The sequence below is a fragment of the Triticum dicoccoides genome, chromosome 6B (genome assembly GCF_002162155.2).
Source record: "Triticum dicoccoides isolate Atlit2015 ecotype Zavitan chromosome 6B, WEW_v2.0, whole genome shotgun sequence".
Taxonomy (NCBI): Eukaryota; Viridiplantae; Streptophyta; class Magnoliopsida; order Poales; family Poaceae; genus Triticum; species Triticum dicoccoides.
The window spans coordinates 543,677,499-543,700,252 of NC_041391.1; the positions used below are offsets into that span (position 1 = coordinate 543,677,499).

Below are 22,754 nucleotides of genomic sequence, written 5' to 3' on the forward strand. Positions count from 1 at the left end.
AATCTATGAAGGGGCTTGTTTTTGTCACTACTGTCCAGAAGAATGTTGAAATCTCCCCCGATAACATAAGGAGTTTTGATGTTGTCGCAACAAGAGGTCAATTCATCAAGGAATTCATCCCTCAACTCATCCTGCGCTGCCCCATATACTACAACTAGGGTCCAGATACTTTTGAGCTTAGTATCATAGACGGACACCTGCAGTAGGTACTTACCCACCATCCAAGATACAACATTCAAGGTTTCTTTCCTGACACCACAAAGTATGTCACCAGACTTACCACTGGAAGGGGACCAATTCCATGTAAATCTATCAAAGGGATCCACTTTTCTCAGGTATTTAGGTGCAAAATTCTCCTTCTTAGTTTCAAGGATACCTAAAAAGTCGAGAGAGTGATCTCTAATAATGTCAGAGAAGCAGGTAGCTCTCCCTCTTTTACCTGCTCCTCTACAATTCCAGAAGAGGCCGTTCATTTTTTCTTTTTTCTCCCTCCTTTTCCGAAAGCTCTACTAGGAGACTGGGTAGAGCTTTCAGTTTCATTTTCCAAGGATGCCCCATTTTTTTTACTTCTGGTGGTCGGTCTAGCTATCACCACATGTGGTTTTCTTTCTTTCTTCTTCCTAGACCGCACCACAGTGTATTCTTCTTCATCTGCCATATTATCTCCCCCCCACTCCATATTCAAAGGAGTCTGATCCCCTTTTTCATTAGTAAGAATCATGGCTTTATTATTATCATGTTCATCAGCGTTTGATGCCATTTTTTCCATGTTTCTACACTTCTCTAATTCTCTAAGGATGTCCACGCAAGTAAAATCAGCATCAGGAATATTTACCCCCATTTTCACAGCCCTAATGATAAGATCAGGATCGGATAAAGCATCAAAGGAATTTGGGTTATGGGGAGTACCTTCCAGATCACGTTTCTTAGCTACAGCCATAGCTTTGTCTTCAATTTTTCCCATCTTGTCCTGAACGTTGCGAAGGCTGAAGTGCAAATTTTCCTCAGTCACCACCGGGGGGAAGCCGGTCTCTCGATCTCCGTCTCACCCTCAGGCATCTCGACCACATAATCTTTTGTGTTTTCAACAACACATTGGCCAGCGACCTCCATCACCTGATGAGATTTTTTAACAATATCAGAGTACGTTTTTCTTGGTAGGCTCATGCAGGAATCTGTATGCATATTAACAGGAGGCCTTACTTTTTCCTGAGACATTTCTAGCTCCATAGTTTCAATAAGGAGAGTATTGTGAAGTGACTCATCAGAATCAGTGCTCTCTTGCGACTCCTGGACAGGGTCTGAATTACCACCGTGGGGGATACAGGAAATCCCTCTAGGCCCACGTGGTAAGTCAGCCATATTAACTCCAGGAGTCGAAGCGGAAGCCATTTTTTATCAATATTGTTCTTATCAGAATTAGGAGGTACTTGCACCCTCTCTTTTTCTCTTTCAGGATCTCTAACCAACACCTGTTCCACCTCATAGTAGAAGTTATAAAAATGATCACCCAGCACAGCCTCTGCGACCCCAGGTATCTCATCCACATTTCTGCATCCTACCCTGACCCGGGCAGAGGCCGGGCGGTGTAGAGTAGCAGAGTCAACTTCCAGAGGAACTCCCACTAGAGATGCCACATACGCCAGATTCCTTTCACTCCTTTTGTCTAATGGAACATTACTAATCTTAACCCAGGCCACTTCCATCACACACTTCGATCCCACCGACGAAGACCAGCGTGTGGCATGGATCACAGCCCCACTGGTTTTCAGAGTGACTCTCCCAACATAACATATCTGTGCAACCGCACGAGGGTTAGGAAATCGAACAACAAAAACCCCCGGCCCTATCATATGAGCAGAGCACCTCCAACCAGTGGCAAGGTAGGCATTAAGATCTAGCTCCATCTGACGAGTAGATGTTTCTCCTTCCACTATAGAAACTACAATGTTGTTGGCCCTCTCCTTAACCTGACTAGCAGTGCAAGAATCATGAATGTAGTAAAATCCCTGCCCCCTAGCTTGAAATGCGCACATAGGAGCCATACATTCCCATGGAAGAAATTCAACACACACAGAAGCCATATGACCTAGCTTACTACAACGCTCACAGTAAGCCTGAGGGCACCGAGCAGGGGAATGCTCATGAGCCTTGCAGATGGGACACGCCTCAGGTTTTTTGGAAGGGGGCACCTGGGCAGGGTTTTTCTTCCCCTGGATCTGACGAGGAGAGGATGCATCTTGGCGCCCGCCGGTGGTGTCGCCCGAGCCCGACGAGGCCTGAGTCTTCTGCACCCAGACCCCGTCGTCCTGGATCTCGCGGTGGTTGGCCCCCGCCGCCTTGTCCCAGCGCGAGTCGCCTCCCGACCCCTGCTGGATGTCGGATGAGGTCGTGTTGGAGTGCTCGCCTCCGTCTTCACGCCGCCGGGCAAATGATGTAATGAATGATTGTATTAACATCTAATTTAATTAATATATGGGTGGGGTTAAAAAGGTTAGAGTTTATATGATATTTTGAGTTATATATTTTTTGCCTAGTTCTTGAGAATGAAAATACTTTGAACAATTCATTGTGTTGATTGTTTTGCCTAAATGCATACTCTTGGCAGTTTGATTTTGTTGATTGTCTTATTAGATTGTAACTGTGGCTTCAATTTTTGTTTCTTTTAAAAATCCGTCCCGGAAAACTCGAATTCCTGGATCCGCCACTGTAAGGAAACACACTGTATGCACCCGCAATCCGATCACATACCATGAGGCGCTATTAGCACCATCGCACCAGCTCAGCAAAAGAGTAAATCATTTGCCGCCCAACGTTAAAATAACTTAAACTCCACTGAGCAATTGAAAAGGGGTTTCTCCGATGTTAAAGCTCTTGCAGGGCCAAGTTCAAGATTCGGCAGTCGTAAAAGGACCAAAATGAAACATTGGCAGGAACCCTTTGAAAAAACATCCGGTAGGCATCAACGTCCCCTCCCTCTCCTCCTCCACACCTGCGACGCTTCTCCGGGCATCCCGATGAGTGATGGCCCCCTATTCTCCTAACCAAGCTGTACAAATATGCCCTGTACACATTTGCGCCAGCAGCAAACCAGTAGCATACCAACGAATCTCGCAAGCCACGGGTGCCTCGGTGGCTAACTATACAAGTACGACTCCCCAGGACTCCAACGACCCAATAGCTAGCAAACAAAGAACAAACACCCCATACGGTTCCCACGGCTCAAGGCAGAGGAAGACCAGGAGGAAGAGGTGCCCATGGTGGAATTGCCGTACCGTCTTCGGCATCGCCGGCTGATGGACACCGCGCCCGCAACGGCGGGCGGTGATCCAGGTACGTGCATCCAGTTCTTGCTTTGTTGCAGACATGTAGTATGTGAATGGTTCTTCAGTCGAGGAAGGTGATTGAGTTGTTGGGTGGTGTGTTGCAGCGCCAGGGCATGGCTCCAGTGGGATGCCGATCATGGTCTCCATCCTGGTGGTGGTCATCATCTGCACCCTCTTCTACTGCGTCTACTGCTGGAGATGGAGGAAACGCAACGGTGAGCTCCCTACTTGTGTTTGTAGTTGCACAATTGTACTAGTTGGGCGTGATGTTCGTAGTGCTACTAGTAGAATTGGCTAGCTAAGCGAACTTGTGGTTCTTCGTTTTGCAGCTGTGAAGAAGGCTCATCTAGAGAGGCTGAGGCCGCTCTCCAACTCGGACCTGCCGGTGATGGACCTGCCCACCATCGCCGCCGCCACCAACGGTTTCTCCAAGGAGAACAAGCTCGGCGAAGGCGGCTTCGGCCCCGTCTACAGGGTACAAGCACCGCCAGATGATACGTGCTGTTTGCTGGTGAGATCGCGTTGATTAAACCAGCTTGGCCGTCATTCATGTCGCGAAACTGATTTTCAGGGCGTGCTGGACGGCGGCGCGGAGATCGCGGTGAAGCGGCTGTCGGCTCGGTCGCGGCAGGGGGCGGCGGAGTTCCGGAACGAGGTGGAGCTGATCGCCAAGCTGCAGCACCGGAACCTGGTGAGGCTGCTGGGGTGCTGCGTGGACATGGACGAGAAGATGCTCGTCTACGAGTACCTCCCCAACCGGAGCCTCGACGCCTTCCTCTTCGGTTCGTCGCTTCCTTTTCCTCTTCTCTTTCTTGGTGCAAGCAACCCTCGTGTCCAATTATTTACTCGATCGTGTATGTATGACATGCCAATGTCATTTGGTGCGGTAGATATTAGGGGCCTCTTTGATTCAAAGGATTTTTATAGGATTTTTTAAGGATTCGAACCTTTAGGAATTTTTCCCGCATTGATTGTTTGATTCACAGGATTGAATCCCATAGGATTTTTTCCAATGGATTCATTTGTACTACATTTCATAGGAATTCCAGCATCCACTCCAACCTCTTGGAAGAAATTCTTTGTTTTTCCTATGATACAATCAAACAAACTCAAATCCTATAGAAATCCAATGTGCATGTCATTTCAATCCTACATTTTTCCTATTCATGTGTTTTTGCAATCCTGCGAATCAAAGAGGCCCTAGGTGTGGAAATTGATTGGGTTTGATTTGGTGACACATGGGGCATAGCATATGCACATGACTGAGCCAAATCGCAGCTCTTGGGTCGGGTTCTGCAGTCTCCATTGTTTACTGATTTTGAGTCAATTAGGTCCAATGGGGCTATCAGATCGATGCAAAGATAGGTCAATGGGAACCCTAACTAAGTAGCATGGGAATTCGTGCAGTGACCATGTGCTCCATGCGGGCAACCTTGCTCGATCGGAATTCGAAATTAGAACGACTGTAATTTTCAAATCCAAAAAATGAACTCCGTTAAAATCAACATGAATTATTAGTAACTTGAAGGAAAATTGTGCAACTCATCAGGCACCAGAAAGACGGCGCACTTGGATTGGAAGATGAGGCAGAGCATCGTGGTGGGGATCGCGCGCGGGCTGCTGTACCTCCACGAGGACTCGTGCCTCAAGATCGTCCACAGGGACCTCAAGGCCAGCAACGTGCTCCTCGACAATAAAATGAACCCCAAGATCTCCGACTTTGGCATGGCCATGATCTTCGAGGACGAGGAGATCGAGGTCGTCAACACCGGCCACGTCGTCGGAACATAGTAAGTGCTGACCCAATGTTCTTCAGGCCGTGTGAATGTGATCTTTGTAGGTGCTGACCTGAAGTTGCTTGAAAATTGAAAATGCAGTGGGTACATGGCGCCCGAGTACGCGATGGGGGGCATCTTCTCGGTGAAGTCGGACGTGTACAGCTTCGGGGTGCTGGTGCTGGAGATCCTCAGCGGGCAGCGCAACGGCGCAATGTACCTCCAGGAGCACCAGCACACCCTCATCCAAGACGTACGTGATTGCATAGCTCTCCATCCATGAAAATCGCTCACAAAATGCAGAGTTTTCTCCTTCTCGTCTGAACATTTTTTGATGGTATGTGCGTGCAGGCATGGAAGATGTGGAGCGAGGACAAGGCGGCGGAGTTCATGGACGCGTCGCTGGCCGGGTCGTACGCCAAGGAGGAGGCGTGGCGGTGCTACCACGCGGGCCTGCTGTGCGTGCAGGAGAGCCCGGAGCTCCGGCCGACCATGTCCAGCGTCGTGCTGATGCTCATCGGCGACCAGGCGCAGCTCCCGGCGCCCGAGCAGCCCCCGCTGTTCGCGAGTCCGAAGAAGTCCCCGGCGTCAGACCAGTCCTCGCTGGCGATGAGGTCCGAGACGACGTCCAAGACGCACTCCGTCAACGACGTGTCCATCACCATGATCCAGCCACGATAGAGTTCCTCCTCCCTTCTTCTTTTGTGTATCGTGCGGGAGTTTTTGATGAGATTCGTGGTGATGCGTGAGATGTCCATACACGATGATGGGGAGGAGGTTGGAAGAAAGAAAATGTATGACAGCATGAGCATCGTCAAAAGAAATCCATGGGGATTCTGTCAGCCCGGCGACGTTGGTTTTTCTTTTCCATTCTTTCAGCAAGAGCAACCGGGCGCCCTGTAAATATCTCATTACTGTTTCAGTAGCATCTTGCGAGCTGTGACTGCACGGAAAAAGAAAAGGAAAATGAAAAGATAACGGGCTTTTGCGTCTGAATTCTTGCGCACCGTGACATGGACAGCATGGAGATGCTTTGAACTTGCTATATGACAAAATTAAGGAAATGATTCCACCGTGATGTTGTGAAGATAAAATCGATCTTTTTGGTAAGGGGTTGGTGCTGCTGAAAGGAACAAACACCTGAAAAAATAGGACCCGGAGGGTGAAAACAGAGAGGCGAGCAGCATCCGGCCGGTGCCGCCTTGGACTTGATCTCCCACGAGGTCAAAGAAATTTCGCAAGCATCCAAGCACGCGCACCCATCATCATCAGAGGCCACTAGGGTAGTAGTAATATACGGCTAGACTGGTAGTAGAACACGTATTGCTCTGCTTTGTGTTGAGCTAACTGACATCTAATTAACGACCTCATGACGCCATGGATTGGATTGGATTGGCCTCGACGGCACAAGCCACCTACTCCAACTAGCCGTCTATCCGGTGCCCGCACGCGAACAAAATACATGCTAAAAAATCGCGAGATATCAATATCATAATGATCACTTAGTAGTATTATCTTTTAACTTTAACCAGGCGGCTAACAGCGACCCAAGTCGTGAGTGAGTGCCATCGTTTGCTCTGACTTCCAAGGCCTTTTGGCACTTGTCTGAATGTCTCGCTGATGATGAGAAGCTTCGATCGATCGCTTGGCCGGTTGCTGGTTGTCCGGTTGGCTCCATGCCATGGACTCCCGATATTTCTCTGCGATGACTGAACCAGATGGAAACCCGGAAATGACACCGCGCCTTCTTCTCTGTATATTAACAGCATTCTGATCTCCAGGACTTGCATCACATTTAAAACCCGATCATGCAGCCAACGAGGGTCGGAGGATCGAACGGGCGAGAAGCAGCGCGAGAACTGGCAAGGTCAAGAACAGTTGGGCTGCCCGGCCAGACAGGAGTGAATTGCAAAAAATCACTACATCTGAAGTTGAAGCATCGATTGCCATCATATTTCTAGCGCGTCCCAAAAATCCATCTTTTTTGTTGTTAATTTTCTCAATAAAATCAAATGACCGTTTTACGGTAGCTTACCCGATTTCTGACATGGCTGGCCCACCGGCCAAGTGCCACGTCGGTCAAAGCAGACGGCGAGTGTGTTGACAAAATCAATTGCAACCACTGACTACCACGAACACAAACCCTAGTTGGATAACACTAACCTGAGGAACAACACATCCGTAGAACCTTCTCCGAATGTCCTTTCCTTCAAATGCAACATATTTCATGCATGGGGTCAAGTGCAGTCTACATTTGATGCTTGCATCTGCAGCTCTACCACAGAAGGATGCATCTATAGGGGTGTCAGGATTCGCCTGCATTGTAGCACACTAATTAACCGCAGAATAAAGAGCAGCTGCTCCAAAGATGATCGCAAATCGAAGAACACTTGAACCCTAACCCTAGGTGCAAAGCAGAGCACTCACCCACTACTCCATGTCCATGCTGACCAGCTCCTCCTCCTCGCTGCTCTCCTCTCCATCCTTCCACGACGACATCTTCTACGGCGGCGAGGGAACCGTGCCTCCCGTGGCGGCGAAGAGCTCTGGCGGCGACAAGAGGGGACAGAGCAATAGCTATGAGAGTGAGCGAGTGGAGTGGAGTGTGAGACTGTGAGCAAAGCGAGTGGTAGGAGAGAGCGGCTCTGTTATGTATGCGCGACCTAACGGCCGTCAACCCACTCGCCGTCTGCTTTGACCGACGTGGCACCTGACCGGTGGGCCAGCCATGTCAGAAATTGGGTTAGCTGCTACAAAACTGTCATATGTGTTTATTGAGAAAATTTACAAGCAAAGCGGTGAATTTTTGAAAGGCGCTAGAAATGTGGTGGCAAATCCGAACACAAACTTCAAATGTGATGTTTTTTTGCGAGTTAATTACGGCAGTGGTGCTAGAACTTGACGCAAATAGTCACTTTAGTGTTAGAACTTGTGGTATACATTGAAGTGGTGTAAAAACTTGGCTCAAACGTACAGATACAGTGCTAATCACATTTGTATACACTGGTCATGCTGACGGGCCATGACAGCATGGCGTAAGGCCCACTGTCAGTGTGAAGATGGGCATGTGGCGTGTTGTTTTTTGTGCAGAAACTACCTGTATTTTTATTTTTCGCTTTTTCTAACGAATAGGCCCCAGAGAACCATCACAAATTTATTAAAATGAAAAATAAGGCGCGTAGAGGGATGGATTTGAACCAGTCCAGAGCTGACTTGACAACATAAATTGGAAAAATTAGTCCGGAGAAAAAGTTACGCATGTGGGGTTTCAAACGAGCGACCCGAGTAAAAGAAGGAGGGTGTGCCACTCCAACTAATGGAATCTCATGTCTACATAGAATTGTTGACGTTTTTGTCTATAACAGAATTTACCTGTGGGGTACAATCTCTGTTAGTTTTTTTCTTCTCATTTTTCATTATTTTTAAAGAAAGGTAAACAACAATAACTAATATGACCCGCAAAAATAATAATATAAATAATATACATAAATTAAAATTAATTATACTAAAAAAGATTACCTATTAATTTAGAAAAACCATCAAATTAAATTACCAATTATTTCTATAATTTTGAAAGTGTTTACAATTATAAATATAATTAAAATTTACATTTTTTTACAAAACCAGTTTTTGCTGGTTCGAAACCCCTCGGCCGTGTCTTTTTTGGGAAATAAAAAATCTGCAGTTCATGTTATTTAGCGAAAATATATAATGGCTCAGGATCCTTATAGGACATTAAAGATTATCTGTGTTTGTTGGCTAGCTACGCACGTGGGTTATCCTAAGGTTACCAGTTCGAATTACATGAGCGGCCTGTTATTTTTTCATACTAATAAAATTTGCGATGTTAGCTCATAGGTGGAATGTACCAGATGCCAGAACATGCAGTTAGTGTACACCTACAGGGGCCTTTTAAAAAACGAAAAATAAAAATCAGAGGGGGTTTCGCAAAAGGAGCACGCCACACGCTAGGACATTGGTCACTGACAGCGGGCTTGATGCCACGCTGGCATGCCTGACAGGTGACAGCGGCCGGTGTATACAAACGTGATTAGTACCGTCTTTGCACGCCTTAATTAAGTTTTTGCACTAGTTTAATGTATGCTGCAAGTTCTAGTACTAAAGTGACTGTTTAAGCCAAGTTCTAGCACTGGTGGTGCAATTGACTCTTTTTTTGCAATTCACTCGTCGTCGGCCCGCCGGCCGTGCGCGCACCACCGTACCATGCGTCGGGATAATTATACGTGGCCTAGCTTGAGACCTATCGGGTTGCGTGGGTGGGACGATGAGTGTGCCGCGATTGACGGCGGCTGCTGCTACCTACTACGGGGTAGGCTGCATGCTCACTTTTTTTCTCCGTTCTTACGTGGCTCCGACGATTTTGTTTTGCCTTCGAGAAGGCGAGTGTCCCGTTGTCGGCGCTTTTCCACCGCGCGCACGAGGCCGGGGGACGGCTTCTTTCGTCTCTGCGGTCTGCAGAGTGAGTGCAGCAGACCACAGTCGCACCACGGAAAGTATCCGGTGCTTCCAACTTTGATGTACTCCTGTATTTCAATGTCAAAAATATATTTTTGAATGTTTCAAAAAATTCTGAAAATATTGTGAATGTTCACAATGAATGTGACTACCAAGCCCTAAAAGTTTCAGGTCCAAACTTGAAACTCACATTGAAAAACAAAAATATGAAATCTAGCATGAATAGTGTAAAGAAGAGACAAAAGCAACATTGACGCTATTCAGATGTAGATTTCTTTTTTGTTCCTCAATGCACATTTCGATTTTGGACTTGAAATTTTTAGGATGTAGTGACATTCCTTCTGGACATTCTGATTTTTTTCCGGAATTTTTTGAAACATTTAAAATGTATTTTTAACGTTGGAGTACCGGGAGTACCCCAAGGCTGGGAGCACTATATACTTTCCCGTCGCACCACGGTATCTGGCGTCTGTCTGCGGAGCCGCTGCTAGGCCTTTTCTTAAGACTACCTCCAACAACTGCGCAATGCGCAGCGCGCTAAAAAAGCGTTTGCAGCGTGTTGTTCGTGAGTTTTTGCGTGGCGCGAAGCGCTTGCTCCAGCAGCCGCTGTAAAGTTTAGCGCGCGCGAGCCGATCCAGCAGACGCGCTATATTTCTTCTTTTTTATACTATGATTCAATACACATTTGGCTCCGATAATACGTAGATATATAATAAATGATAGATTGTATAGATAGTTCATAGCCTCCTCCTATGATACATAGATACTGCATGGTGCGGTAGCCCGAAGCTCCCTGGTGGCGTGGTGGTGGCACGTCGGCGGCGAGGCGAGAAAGCGATAGAGGGAGCAAGGAGAGAGCGGCAGAGGGCGCGTGGTGATGTGGATAGTGATGGAACGGTGCGTGGGGAAGCTGCATTTTATAGGCGTGCCGGAAGCGGGACACCAAATCTAGCACGTGACCGCCCGCTTTTTCCCCGTGCGCGCGGAATTGTTTCCCGCGCGCCTGATTTCTTCGCCTCCGCCGGAGCGCATGAAACCGTCCCGCGCACTATTTTTTTTTTACCCCGTACGCGTTTATTACAGCCACTTTTGGAGATGCTCTAAGCAAAGTAGGCCGTTCGTATACAACAAGGAGGCTGAGGCTCGTCTCGTGCCATTTGGGGCAGAAAGCAGCCCATGGCTTCGGTCTAGTACAGTGGTCACTTTTTTGGTCTGAAATCCCAAATCTACATTCGGTGTTACGTGCAAAAAGAAATGTGTTTGAGCTCACTATAAAATTCTGCCAGCAAGGAAGCAAGTAAGCTCCATGGATAGGTCGATGTTAGTGGTGCAAACAAGAAATGAACACAAAAACCATTGCCTAAGCTGGGAAAAGATGAATGGACCGTTAGAAAATTAGGCAGATTTCGTTGAAGCTTAACTCAGATTAGCATCATCACAAGATTACTAACATGACAAATCACATAAGACAGACTATAAACATCTAGCACATTCAGATCTCAGATGTCGCGGCCCCCACCCCCTCCACTTCAGTCCCCGTTGCCTCCAGAGGAAGTCACCGGGCTAAGCCTGCGCGGCTGACGGCGGCGGTGGGCCTTCCTCTCCTCGCGCGGCAGGTGGCGGCGCGGGCCTTTCATCTCCACACGGCGGGATCTCTCGCTACTGCAAATCGGTGGTCCTAGATGTCGAGGTGCACGCGGCGGAGACAAACGGTGGGCAGCGGCCCCGGTCTTCTTCACCGACCTTGGAGACCATTGCGGCCGCGAGGGCAGCACGGTGGCCTGCTGTTGGGAGCCGGCGGGCGAAGATGTGGGGGCCGTCGTTCTGCCTAATAAAGGCGCCGGTCCTAGTGTTCCTCTCGCGCCAAGATAAAGATCTACTTGATGCTTGTCCTCCTTGATCTGGCCAGAGTGTCAAGTTTCGGAAGGCTCCGCCAGACGAACTCCCTTGAGCGTCTCATGCCTTGAGATTGCTGGATCGGATGGGATTCGATTGTGCGGACCCATGTTTTTTTGTTCTGGAGGGAGCGGTGCAAAGCTCTGCTATTTGTTCCCATCATGAGACATGTCTTTTTCGTTCCATGGTGAAGTAATGATGGTTTGAGTCTTTGTGGTGATGAGGAATTTGCTTGGTGTTTCAGGACCGTAGCAGCGGCATGCAAGTGGGGGCAATGGCCTTTCAGGAGAAGTCTCTCAGGAGAAGTTCAAGGTCTTACCTTTCAGGATGAAAATCCAATGTCTGGCCTTAATTGGTTGTGCCTGGCAATGGCCTTTTTGGAGGCAATGTTTTGAGAGCATGGACTTTCTTCAGGGTGAAAACCTATGATCTATCATCGGGCGACGACAACGCTTGTGCACTGTTTCCTTCTTGGAGGTGCCGCTTTTGAAGAATTTGGATTTCAGGTGTTGTCTTGGTGGTATTTGTACTACTGCTTCAAGGACTAGATCACTATAGCGGGACTTTTCCTTTTTAGCTTCTTCTTCTTCTTTTTGGTTGTGTGCATCCGTAGTGTCATTAATGTGTTGCGTTGTTGCAGAGGCTGGGTATAATTGGTATCTCCGTGATATTAATATATTCCATTTGTCGAAAAAACATCTAGCACATACACACATATGGGCCAATGGTGGGTTAAGACATACAAGGTCACCGGAAATTCCGGTGTTGTAGTGTCTTAGCCATGCTAGTGAGGAGGTGGTCGTTCGCCTCGAGGAGGTAGTTGAACCTGAGCATGTAGTCGCGCTGAGACACTCCCCAAAAACATTTTCGCCTATCACTCAGTGCAGGTTCTCATGTGACAGGGTTTCGGAAACCTGCTCTCTTTCGAAGAGTTGTGCACGCAGTCTCCGGAAAGTGGTCGCCAAAGAAGCAACTCATCATAGAGGAACTCTGTAGGTGTGTATGTTTTCTTTTTTGTGTTGTGCTATGTGCAGTCTCTGTCCTTTGCATCTCCTCTACATAGAGGAGACACGTGCAGGGAATGACAAGATGCAAGTGAAACATGGTGAATTTTTTTAGAAGTACAAACTATGCCCACAAAGAGCTCAAGATTTGGCACTTGTACTTGGATCTAGGCAATGCACTCTCATGCAAAAAAGATCTAGTTATTTTGACAAGGCGCATAATATTAACCCGTACTCAAACTCGATTCACAAAACACGACACGTGCGTCTTGCGTGGCACGAATGAGTAAGCGCGTGCGTTATTGCCATCTTTTCTAATACTACAAGGAGTAGTATAGCATCCGGCCGTTTATATTGCTCTCTACTAGGGCTTGAGGCTGAAGGAAATATGCTCTAAAGGCAATAATAAAGTTGTTATTTATATTTCCTTATATCATGATAAATGTTTATTAATCATGCTAGAACTGTATTAACCGAAAACTTAGTACATGTGTGAATACATAGACAAAACATAGTGTACCTATTATGCATCTACTTGACTAGCTCGTTTATCAAAGATGATTATGTTTCCTAACCATAGACATGTGTTGTCATTTGATGAACATGATCACATCATTAGGAGAATGATGTGATGGACAAGACCCATCCGTTAGCTTAGCATTATGATCATTACAGTTTCATTGATACTGCTTTCTTCATGACTTATACATGTTCCTCGGACTATGAGATTATGCAACTCCAGAATACCGGAGGAACACCTTGTGTGCTATCAAACGTCACAATGTAAATGGGTGATTATAAAGATGCTCTACACGTGTCTCCGAAGGTGTTTGTTGGGTTGGCATAGATCGAGATTAGGATTTGTCACTCCGAGTATCGGAGAGGTATCTCTGGGCCCTCTCGGTAATGCACATCATAATAAGCCTTGCAAGCAATGTAACCAATGAGTTAGTTACGGGGTGATGTATTACGAAACGAGTAAAGAGACTTGTCGGACGAGATTGAACTAGGTATGAATATACCGACAATCGAATCTCGGGCAAGTAGCATACCGATGACAAAGGGAATAATGTATGTTGTCATAACGGTTCGACCGATAATGATCTTCGTAGAATATGTAGGAGCCAAATGGGCATCCAGGTTCCGCTATTAGTTATTGACCAGAGAGGTGTCTCGGTCATGTCTACATAGTTCTCGAACCCGTAGGGTCCGCACGCTTAACGTTTATTGACGATATAGTATTATATGAGTTATGCATGTTGGTGACCGAATGTTGTTCGGAGTCCCGGATGTGATCACGGACATGACGACGAACTCCGGAATGGTCTGAAGATAAAGATTGATATATGAGATAATAGTGTTTGGCCTCCGGAAGGGTTCCGGAATTCACCGGAAGGGGTTACGGATGTTTCCCAAAATGTTTGGGTACGAGAGCACTTTATTTCGGTCAAAAGGGAAAGCCCACAAGGTTTTTGGAAAGCGCAAAAGGAAGTTTTGCGGAGTCCAGGGGCCAGATGCTAGGGTCCCTGGCGTCTAGGACCAGACGTCGGGAACCCTGGCCTCTGGCCCTGGAGTCCGAGAAGGACTCTTGCCTTTCGGGTGAAACCGACTTTGTGGAGACTTTTACTCAAAGTTTCGACCCCAAGGCTCAACATATAAATAGAGGGGCAGGGCTAGCACCCAAGACACATCAAGAAAACACCAAGCCGTGTGCCGGCAACCCCGTCCCCTCTTGTTTATCCTCCGTCATAGTTTCCATAGTGCTTAGGCGAAGCCCTGCGGAGATTGTTCTTCACCAACACAGTCACCACATCGTCGTTCTGTCGGAACTCATCTAGTAATTTGCCCGTCTTGCTGGATCAAGAAGGCGAGGATGCAATCGAGCTGAACGTGTGCTGAACACGGAGGTGCAGTACGTTCGGTACTTGATCGGGACGGATCGTGAAGGTGTACGACTACATCAACACTTCCACTTTGCGATCTTCAAGGGTATGAAGATACACTCCCCCTCTCGTTGATATACATCACCTAGATAGATCTTGCGTGATCATAGGAATTTTTTTGAAATTGCATGCTACATAACCCAACAGTGGCATCCGAGCCAGGTCTATGCGTAGATGTTTTATGCATGATTAGAACACAAAGGGTAGTGGGCGATAATAGTCATACTGCTTACCACCAACGTCTTACTTTGATTCGGCGGTATTGTTGGATGAAATGGTCCGGACCGACATTACATGACCACATTCATGAGACTGGTTCTACTGACGTGCTTTTGCACATAGGTGGCTGGCGGGTGTCTATTTCTCCAACTTTAGTTGAATCGAGTTTGACTACGGCCGGTCCTTATTGAAGGTAAAAACAACATACTTGATGAAAAATCGTTGCGGTTTTGATGCGTAGGTAAGAATGATTCTTGCTAGAAGCCTGTAGTAGCCACGCAAAACTTGCAACAACAAAGTAGAGGACGTATAACTTGTTTTTGCAGGGCTTTGTTGTGATGTGATATGGTCAAGACATGATGTGATATAAATTGCTGTATGAGTTGATCATGTTTTGTAACAGAGTTATCGGCAACTGGCAGGAGCCATATGGTTGTCGTTTTATTGTATGCAATGCAATCGCCATGTAATTGTTTTACATTATCACTAAGCGGTAGCGATAGTCGTAGAAGCAATAGTTGGTGAGACGATAACGATTCTACGATGGAGATCAAGGTGTCGCCCTAGTGATGATGGAAATCATGATGATTGTTCGGTGATGGAGATCATGAGCACAAGATGATGATGGCCCTATCATGTCACATATTTTGATTGCATGTGATGTTTATATTTTATGATTCTTATTTTTCTTAGTACAGTGGTTGCATTATAAGATGATCCCTTACTGAATTTCAAGGTATAAGTGTTCTCCCTGAGTATGCACCGTTGCGACAGTTCGTCGTGCCGGGACACCACAAGATGATCGGGTGTGATAAGCTCTACGTTCACATACAATGGGTGCAAGCCAGTTTTGCACACGCAGAATACTCAGGTTAAACTTGACGAGCCTAGCATATCTAGATATGGCCTCGGAACACTGGAGACCGAAAGGTCGAGCGTGAATCATATAGTAGATATGATGAACATAGAGATGTTCACCATTGAAAACTACTCCATCTCACGTGATGATCGGACATGGTTTAGTTAATATGGATCACGTGATCATTTAGATGACTGGAGGGATGTCTATCTAAGTGGGAGTTCTTAAGTAATATGATTAATTGAACTTTAATTTATCATGAACTTAGTCCTGATAGTATTTTGCAAATTATGTTGTAGATCAATAGCTCGCGTTGTAGCTTCCCTTTATTTTTGATATGTTCCTAGAGAAAAATAAGTTGAAAGATGATAGTAGCAATGATGCAGACTGGGTTCGTGATCTGAGGTTTATCCTCATTGCTGCACAGAATAATTATGTCCTTGATGCACCTCTAGGTCACACACCTAATGCAGGAGCAGATGCATATGTTATGAATGTTTGGCTAGCTCAATATGATGACTACTTGATAGTTTAAGTCCACCATGCTTTACGGCTTAGAACAGGAACTTCAAAAACGTTTTGAAAGTCACGGAGCATATGAGATGTTCCAAGAGCTGAAATTGGTATTTCAGACTCATACCCGTGTCAAGAGGTATGAGACCTCTAACAAGTACTTCGCCTAAAAGATGGAGGAGAATTGATCAACTAGTGAGCATCTACTCAGAATGTCTGGATACTACAATCGCTTGAATCAAGTGGGAGTTAGTCTTCCAGGTAAGACAATTCTTGCCAGAGTTCTCTAGTCACCATCACCAAGTTACTGGAACTTTGTGATGAACTATAATATTCAAGGGATGATGAAAATGATTCCCGAGCTCTTCGTGATGCTGAAATCGACGAAGGTAGAAATCAAGAAAGAGCATCAAGCGTTGATGATTGACAAGACCACTAGTTTCAAGAAAAGGGCAAAGGGAAAGAAGGTAAACTTCAAGTATAATGGCAAGCAAGTTTTAACTCCCGTGAAGAAGCCCAAAGCTGGACTTAAGCCTGAAACTGAGTGCTTCTACCGCAAAGGAATGGTCACTGGAAGCGGAAATGCCCTGAATATTGGGTGGATAAGAAGGATGGCAAAGTGAACAAAGATATATTTGATATATAGGTTATTGATGTGTACCTTACTAGTGTTCATAGTAGCCCCTGGAGTATTTGATACTTGTTCGGTTGCTAAGATTAGTAACTCGAAACAGGAGTGACAGAATAAATAGAGACTAGTTGAGGCTGAAGTGATTATGAGTGTTGGAAGTGGTTCCAAGATTGATATGATCATCATCGTACACTCCCTATACTTTCGGGATTAGTGTTGAACATAAATAAATGTTATTTGGTGTTTGCATTGAGCATGAATATGATTAGATCATGTTTATTGCAATACGGTTATTCATTTAAGACAGAGAATAATTGCTATTCTGTTTACATGAATAAAACCTTCTATGGTCATACACCCAATGTTGATGGTTTATTGAATCTCGATCGTGGTAATACACATATTCATAATATTGATGCCAAAAGATGCAAAGTTGATAATGATAATGCAACTTATTTGTGGCACTGCCATTTGGGTCATATCGGTGTAAAGCGCATGAAGAAACTCCATAAAGATGGACTTTTGGAATCACTTGATTATGAATCATTTGATATTTGCGAACCGTGCCTTATGGACAAGATGACTAAAACTCCGTTCTCCGGAATAATGGAACGAGCTAGTGACTTATTGGAAATAATACATACCGATGTATGTGGTCCAATGAGTGTTGATGCTCGTGGCGGGTATCGTTATTTTCTGACCTTCATAGATGATTTGAGCAGATATGGGTATATCTACTTAATAAAACACAAGTCTGAAATATTTGAAAAGTTCAAAGAATTTAAGAGTGAAGTGGAGAATCATCGTAACAAGAAAATAAAGTTTCTACGATCTGATCGTGGAGGATAATATTTGAGTTACGAGTTTGGCCTTCATTTAAAAATGTGGAATAGTTTCACAGCTCACGCCACCTGGAACACCACAGCGTAATGGTGTGTCCGAATGTCGTAACCGTAATTTATTACATATGGTGCGATATATGATGTCTCTTACCTATTTACCACTATCGTTTTTGGGATTTTGCATTAGAGACGGCTGCATTCACGTTAAACAGGACACCATCAAAATCCGTTGAGACGACGCCTTATGAACTGTGGTTTAGCAAGAAATCAAAGTTGTCATTTCTTAAAGTTTGGTGTTGTGATGCTTATATGAAAAAGCTTCAACCTGATAAGCTCGAACCCAAATTGGAGAAATACGTCTTCATAGGATACCCAAAGGAAACTGTTGGGTACACCTTCTATCATAGATCCGAAGGCAAGATCGTTGCTAAGAATGGATGCTTTCTAGAGAAGGAGTTTCTCTCGAAAGAAGTGAGTGGGAGGTGTTGGAGAACGTAGTAATTTAAAAAATTTCCTACGATCACGCAAGATCTAGCTAGGAGATGCATAGCAACAAGAGGGGAGAATGTGTCCATGTACCCTCGTAGACTGAAAGCGGAAGCGTTTAGTAACGCGGTTGATGTAGTCGAACGTCTTCGCGATCCAACCGATCCAAGTACCGAACGTATGACACCTCCGCGTTCAGCACAGGTTCAGCTAGATGACGTCCCTCATGCTCTTGATCCAGTTGAGGACAAGGGTGAGTTCCGTCAGCAGGACGTCGTGGAGATGATGATGATGATGTTAACGGCGCAGGGCTTCGCCTAAGCACTACGGTGATATGATCGAGGTGTGTGACTGTGGAGGGGGGCACCACACACGGCTAAGGCAAAACTTGGCGTGTCTTTGGGGTGCCCCTGTCCACGTAGATAAAGGAGGGAGGGAGAGAGGCCGGCCCCTTAGGGGTGCGCCAAGAGTATGGAGTCCTACTAGGACTTCCAAGTCCTAGTAGGAATCCCTTTCCTTTTTAGAGTAGGAGAGAAGGAAAGAGGGAATGAGAGAGGGAGTAGGAAAGGGCAAGGGGGGCACCGTCCCCTTCCCCTAGTCCAATTCGGACCCATGGGGGAGGGCACGCGCCACCTCCCCCCGGACTGCCTCCTCCTTTCCCGTATGGCCCAATAAGGCCCATTACTTCTCTGGGTGAATTCCTGTAACTCCCCGGTACTCCGGAAAATACCCGAATCACTTGGAATCTTTCCGATGTCCGAATATAGCCTTCCAATATATCAATCTTTATGTCTCGACCATTTCAAGACTCCTCGTCACGTCCGTGATCTCATCCGGGACTCCGAACATACTCCGGTCATCAAAACACATAACTCATAATACAAATCGTCATCAAATGTTAAGCGTGTGAACCCTACGGGTTCGAGAACTATGTAGACATGATCAAGACACATCTCCGATCAATAACCAATAGCGGAAACTAGATGCTCATATTGGCTCCTACATATTCTATGAAGAACTTTATCAGTCCAACCGCATAACAACATACGTTGTTCCCTTTGTCATCAGTATGTTACTTGCCCGGGATTCGATCGTCGGTATCATCATACCTAGTTCAATCTCGTTACCGGCAATTCTCTTTACTTGTTCCGTAATGCTTCATCCCACAACTAACTCATTAGTCACATTGCTTGAAAGGCTTATAGTGATGTGCATTAACGAGAGTACCTCTTCGAAACACAGAGTGACAAATCCTAATCTCGATCTATGCCAACCCAACAAACACCTTCAGAGACACTTGTAGAGCATCTTTATAATCACCCATTTACATTGTGATGTTTGATAGCACACAAGGTGTTCCTCCGGTATTCGGGAGTTGCATAATCTCATAGTCTGAGGAACATGTATAAGTCATGAAGAAAGCAGTAGCAATGAAACTGTAACGACCATAATGTTAAGCTAACGAATGGGTCTTGTCCATCACATCATTCTCCTAATGATGTGGTCCCGTTCATCAAATGACAACACATGTTTATGGTTAGGAAACATAACCATCTTTGATTAATGAGCTAGTCAAGTAGAGGCATACTAGGGACACTATGTTTTGTCCATGTATTCACACATGTACTAAGTTTCCGGTTAATACAATTCTAGCATGAATAATAAACATTTATCATGAAATAAGGAAATAAATAATAACTTTATTATTCCCTCTAGGGAATATTTCCTTCAGTGTCCCACTTGCACTAAAGTCAATAATCTAGTTCAAATTGCCATGTGATTTAACACCAATAGTTCAAATATGTATGTGATTAACATCCATAGTTCACATCGCCATGTGACCAACACCCAAAGGGTTTACTAGAGTCAACAATGTAGTTCACATCGCTATGTGATTAACACCCAAAGAGTACTAAGGTGTGATGATGTTTTGCTCGTGAGAGAAGTTTTAGTCAACGAGTCTGTCACATTCAGAGCCGTATGTATTTTGCAAATATTCTATGTCTATAGTGCTCTGCATGGGGCTACTCTAGCTAATTGCTCCCACTTTTAATATGTATCCAGATTGAGACTCAGAGTTATCTTTATCAGTGTAAAAGCTTGCATCGACGTAACTCTTTATGATGAACTCTTTATCACTTCCATAACCGAGAAATATTTCCTTAGTCCTCTTAGGTAACTAAGGATAAGTTTGACCGCTATACAGTGATCTTCTCCTGGATCACTATCGTACCCCTTGCCAAACTTATAGCAAGGTAGACAACTGGTCTGGTACATAGCATGGCATACTTTATAGAACCTAAGACTGAGGCATAGGGAATGACTTTCATTCCCTTTCTATCTTCTGCTGTGGTCGGGCTTTGAGTATTACTCAATTTTACACCTTGTAATACAAACAAGAACTCCTTCTTTGACTGATCCATTTTGAACTCTTTCAAAAACTTGTCAAGGTATGTATTCATTGAAAAAATCTTATCAAGCATCTTGATCTATCTCTATAGATCTTGATGCCCAATATATAAGAAAGTTCACCGAGGTCTTTCTTTGAAAATATCCTTTCAAACTCTACTTTATGCTTTCCAGAAAATTCTACATTATTTCCGATCAACAATATGTCAATCACACATACTTATCAGAAAGGCTGTAGTGCTCCCACTCACTTTCTTGTAAATACAGTCTTCATCGCAAATCTGTATAAAACTATATGCTTTGATCAACTCATCAAAGCGTATATTCCAATTCCGAGATGCTCGCACCAGTCCATAGATGGATCGCTGGAGCTTGCATACCTTTTTAGTACCCTTAGGATCGACAAAACCTTTTGGTTGCATCATATACAACTTTTCTTTAAGGAATATCCATTTAAGGAATGCAGTTTTGACATCCATTTGCCAGAAAATATGGCAACTGCTAACATGATTCAGACGAATTTACGCATCGCTACAGTTGAGAAAATCTCATTGTAGTCAACACCTTGAACTTATAGAAAACATTTTTGCAATAAGTCGAGCTTTGTAGATAGTAACACTACTATCAACGTCAGTCTTCCTCTTGAAGATCCATTTCTTTAATATGGCTTGCCGATCATCGGGCAAGTCCGCCAAAGTCCATACTTTGTTCTTATACATGGATCCTATCTCAGATTTCATGGCCTCAAGCCATTTCGCGGAATCTGGGCTCATCATCGCTTCCTCATAGTTCTTAGGTTAATCATGGTCTAGTAACATGACTTCTGGAATAGGATTACCGTACCACTCTGGTGTGGACTCTACTCTGGAAGGCCTACGAGGTTCTGTAGTAACTTGATCTGAAGTTTCATGATCATCATCATTAGCTTCCTCAGTAATTGGTGTAGGAATCATTGGAACTGATTTACATGATGAACTACTTTCCAATTCGGAAGAAGGTACAATTACCTCATCAAGCTCTACTTTCCTCCCACTCACTTATTTCGACAAAACTCCTTCTCTAGAAAGGATACATTCTTAGCAACGAATATCTTGCCTGTGGATCTGTGATAGAAGGTGTACCCAACAATTTCCTTTGGGTATCCTATGAAGACACACTTCTCCGATTTGGGATCGAGCTTATTAGGTTGAAGCCTTTTCACATAAGCATCGCAGCCCCAAACTTTAATAAACGACAACTTTGGTTTCTTACCAAACCACAGTTCACAAGGCATCATCTCAACGGATTTTGATGGTGCCCAGTTTAAAATGAATGTAGCTGTCTCTAATGCATGACCCCAAAATCATAGTCGTAAATCGGTAAGAGACATCATAGATCGCACCATCCAAAAAAGTGCGGTTACGACGTTCGGACACACCATTACACTGTGGTGTTCTAGGTGGCGTGAGCTATGAAACTATTTCACATTGTTTTAAATGAAGACCAAACTCGTAACTCAAATATTCTCCTCCACGATCAGATCGTAGAAACTTTTATTTTCTTGTTATGATGATTCTCCACTTCACTCTGAAATTCTTTGAACTTTTCAAATGTTTCAGACTTGTGTTTTATTAAGTAGATATACCCATATCTGCTTAAATCATTTGTGAAGGTCAGAAAATAACAATACTCGCCACGAGCATCAACACTCATAGGACCGCATACATCGGTATGTATTATTTCCAGTAAGTCACTATCTCGTTCCATTGTCCCAGAGAACAGAGTTTTAGTCATCTTGCCCATAAGGCACGGTTCGCAAGTATCAAATGATTCATAATCAAGTGATTCCAAAAGTCCATCTTTATGGAGTTTCTTCATGCGCTTTACATTGATATGACCCAAGCGGCAGTGCCACAAATAAGTTGCACTATCATTATTAACTTTGCATCTTTTGGCATCAATATTTTTTTTCAAGAGTCCGCCAATGGCGTACCATATTTTTATAGAAGGCAGAAATATGTACAAGAAGTTGAGGTGATGCGAACATCACGCAAGAAAAAGAAAAAACCACCCACACCCACTCCTAATACAAAGCCTACTCTCTCACAAACCTATCTAATGCGCCAACACCTAACCCACACTACAAAAAAATACACTTCCGTGATGATACGTGTTTGTCACAGTAGGTCGTGTTTTTGTCATGCATGTACATCCATGACGATTTTATGACAGAATCAAGATAGGCATACCTGTGCTATCGTAGAAGTGTTCCATGACATTACCAAAATTATCATCATGGAAGTGTCCACTTCCATGACGATAAATCACGCGTCACAGAAGTGCTTTCATCAAGGGTGACCGACACGTGGCATCCACCGTAACGGAATGCCGTTAAG

General features: G+C 44.9%; 1 protein-coding gene and 1 pseudogene across 1 annotated transcript; both read left to right on the forward strand.

Moving 5' to 3' along the window:
• LOC119320018 overlaps window positions 1-22,754 on the forward strand; it is a 121,998-nt pseudogene that overhangs the window by 21,957 nt on the left and 77,287 nt on the right.
• LOC119320019 (putative receptor-like protein kinase At4g00960) lies at window positions 3,088-5,943 on the forward strand. Its single transcript, XM_037594164.1, has 7 exons — window positions 3,088-3,333; window positions 3,431-3,541; window positions 3,656-3,801; window positions 3,898-4,108; window positions 4,876-5,116; window positions 5,204-5,354; window positions 5,453-5,943. The coding sequence occupies exons 1-7, from the start codon at window positions 3,258-3,260 to the stop codon at window positions 5,780-5,782; spliced, it is 1,266 nt and encodes a 421-aa protein (XP_037450061.1). The 5' UTR covers window positions 3,088-3,257; the 3' UTR covers window positions 5,783-5,943.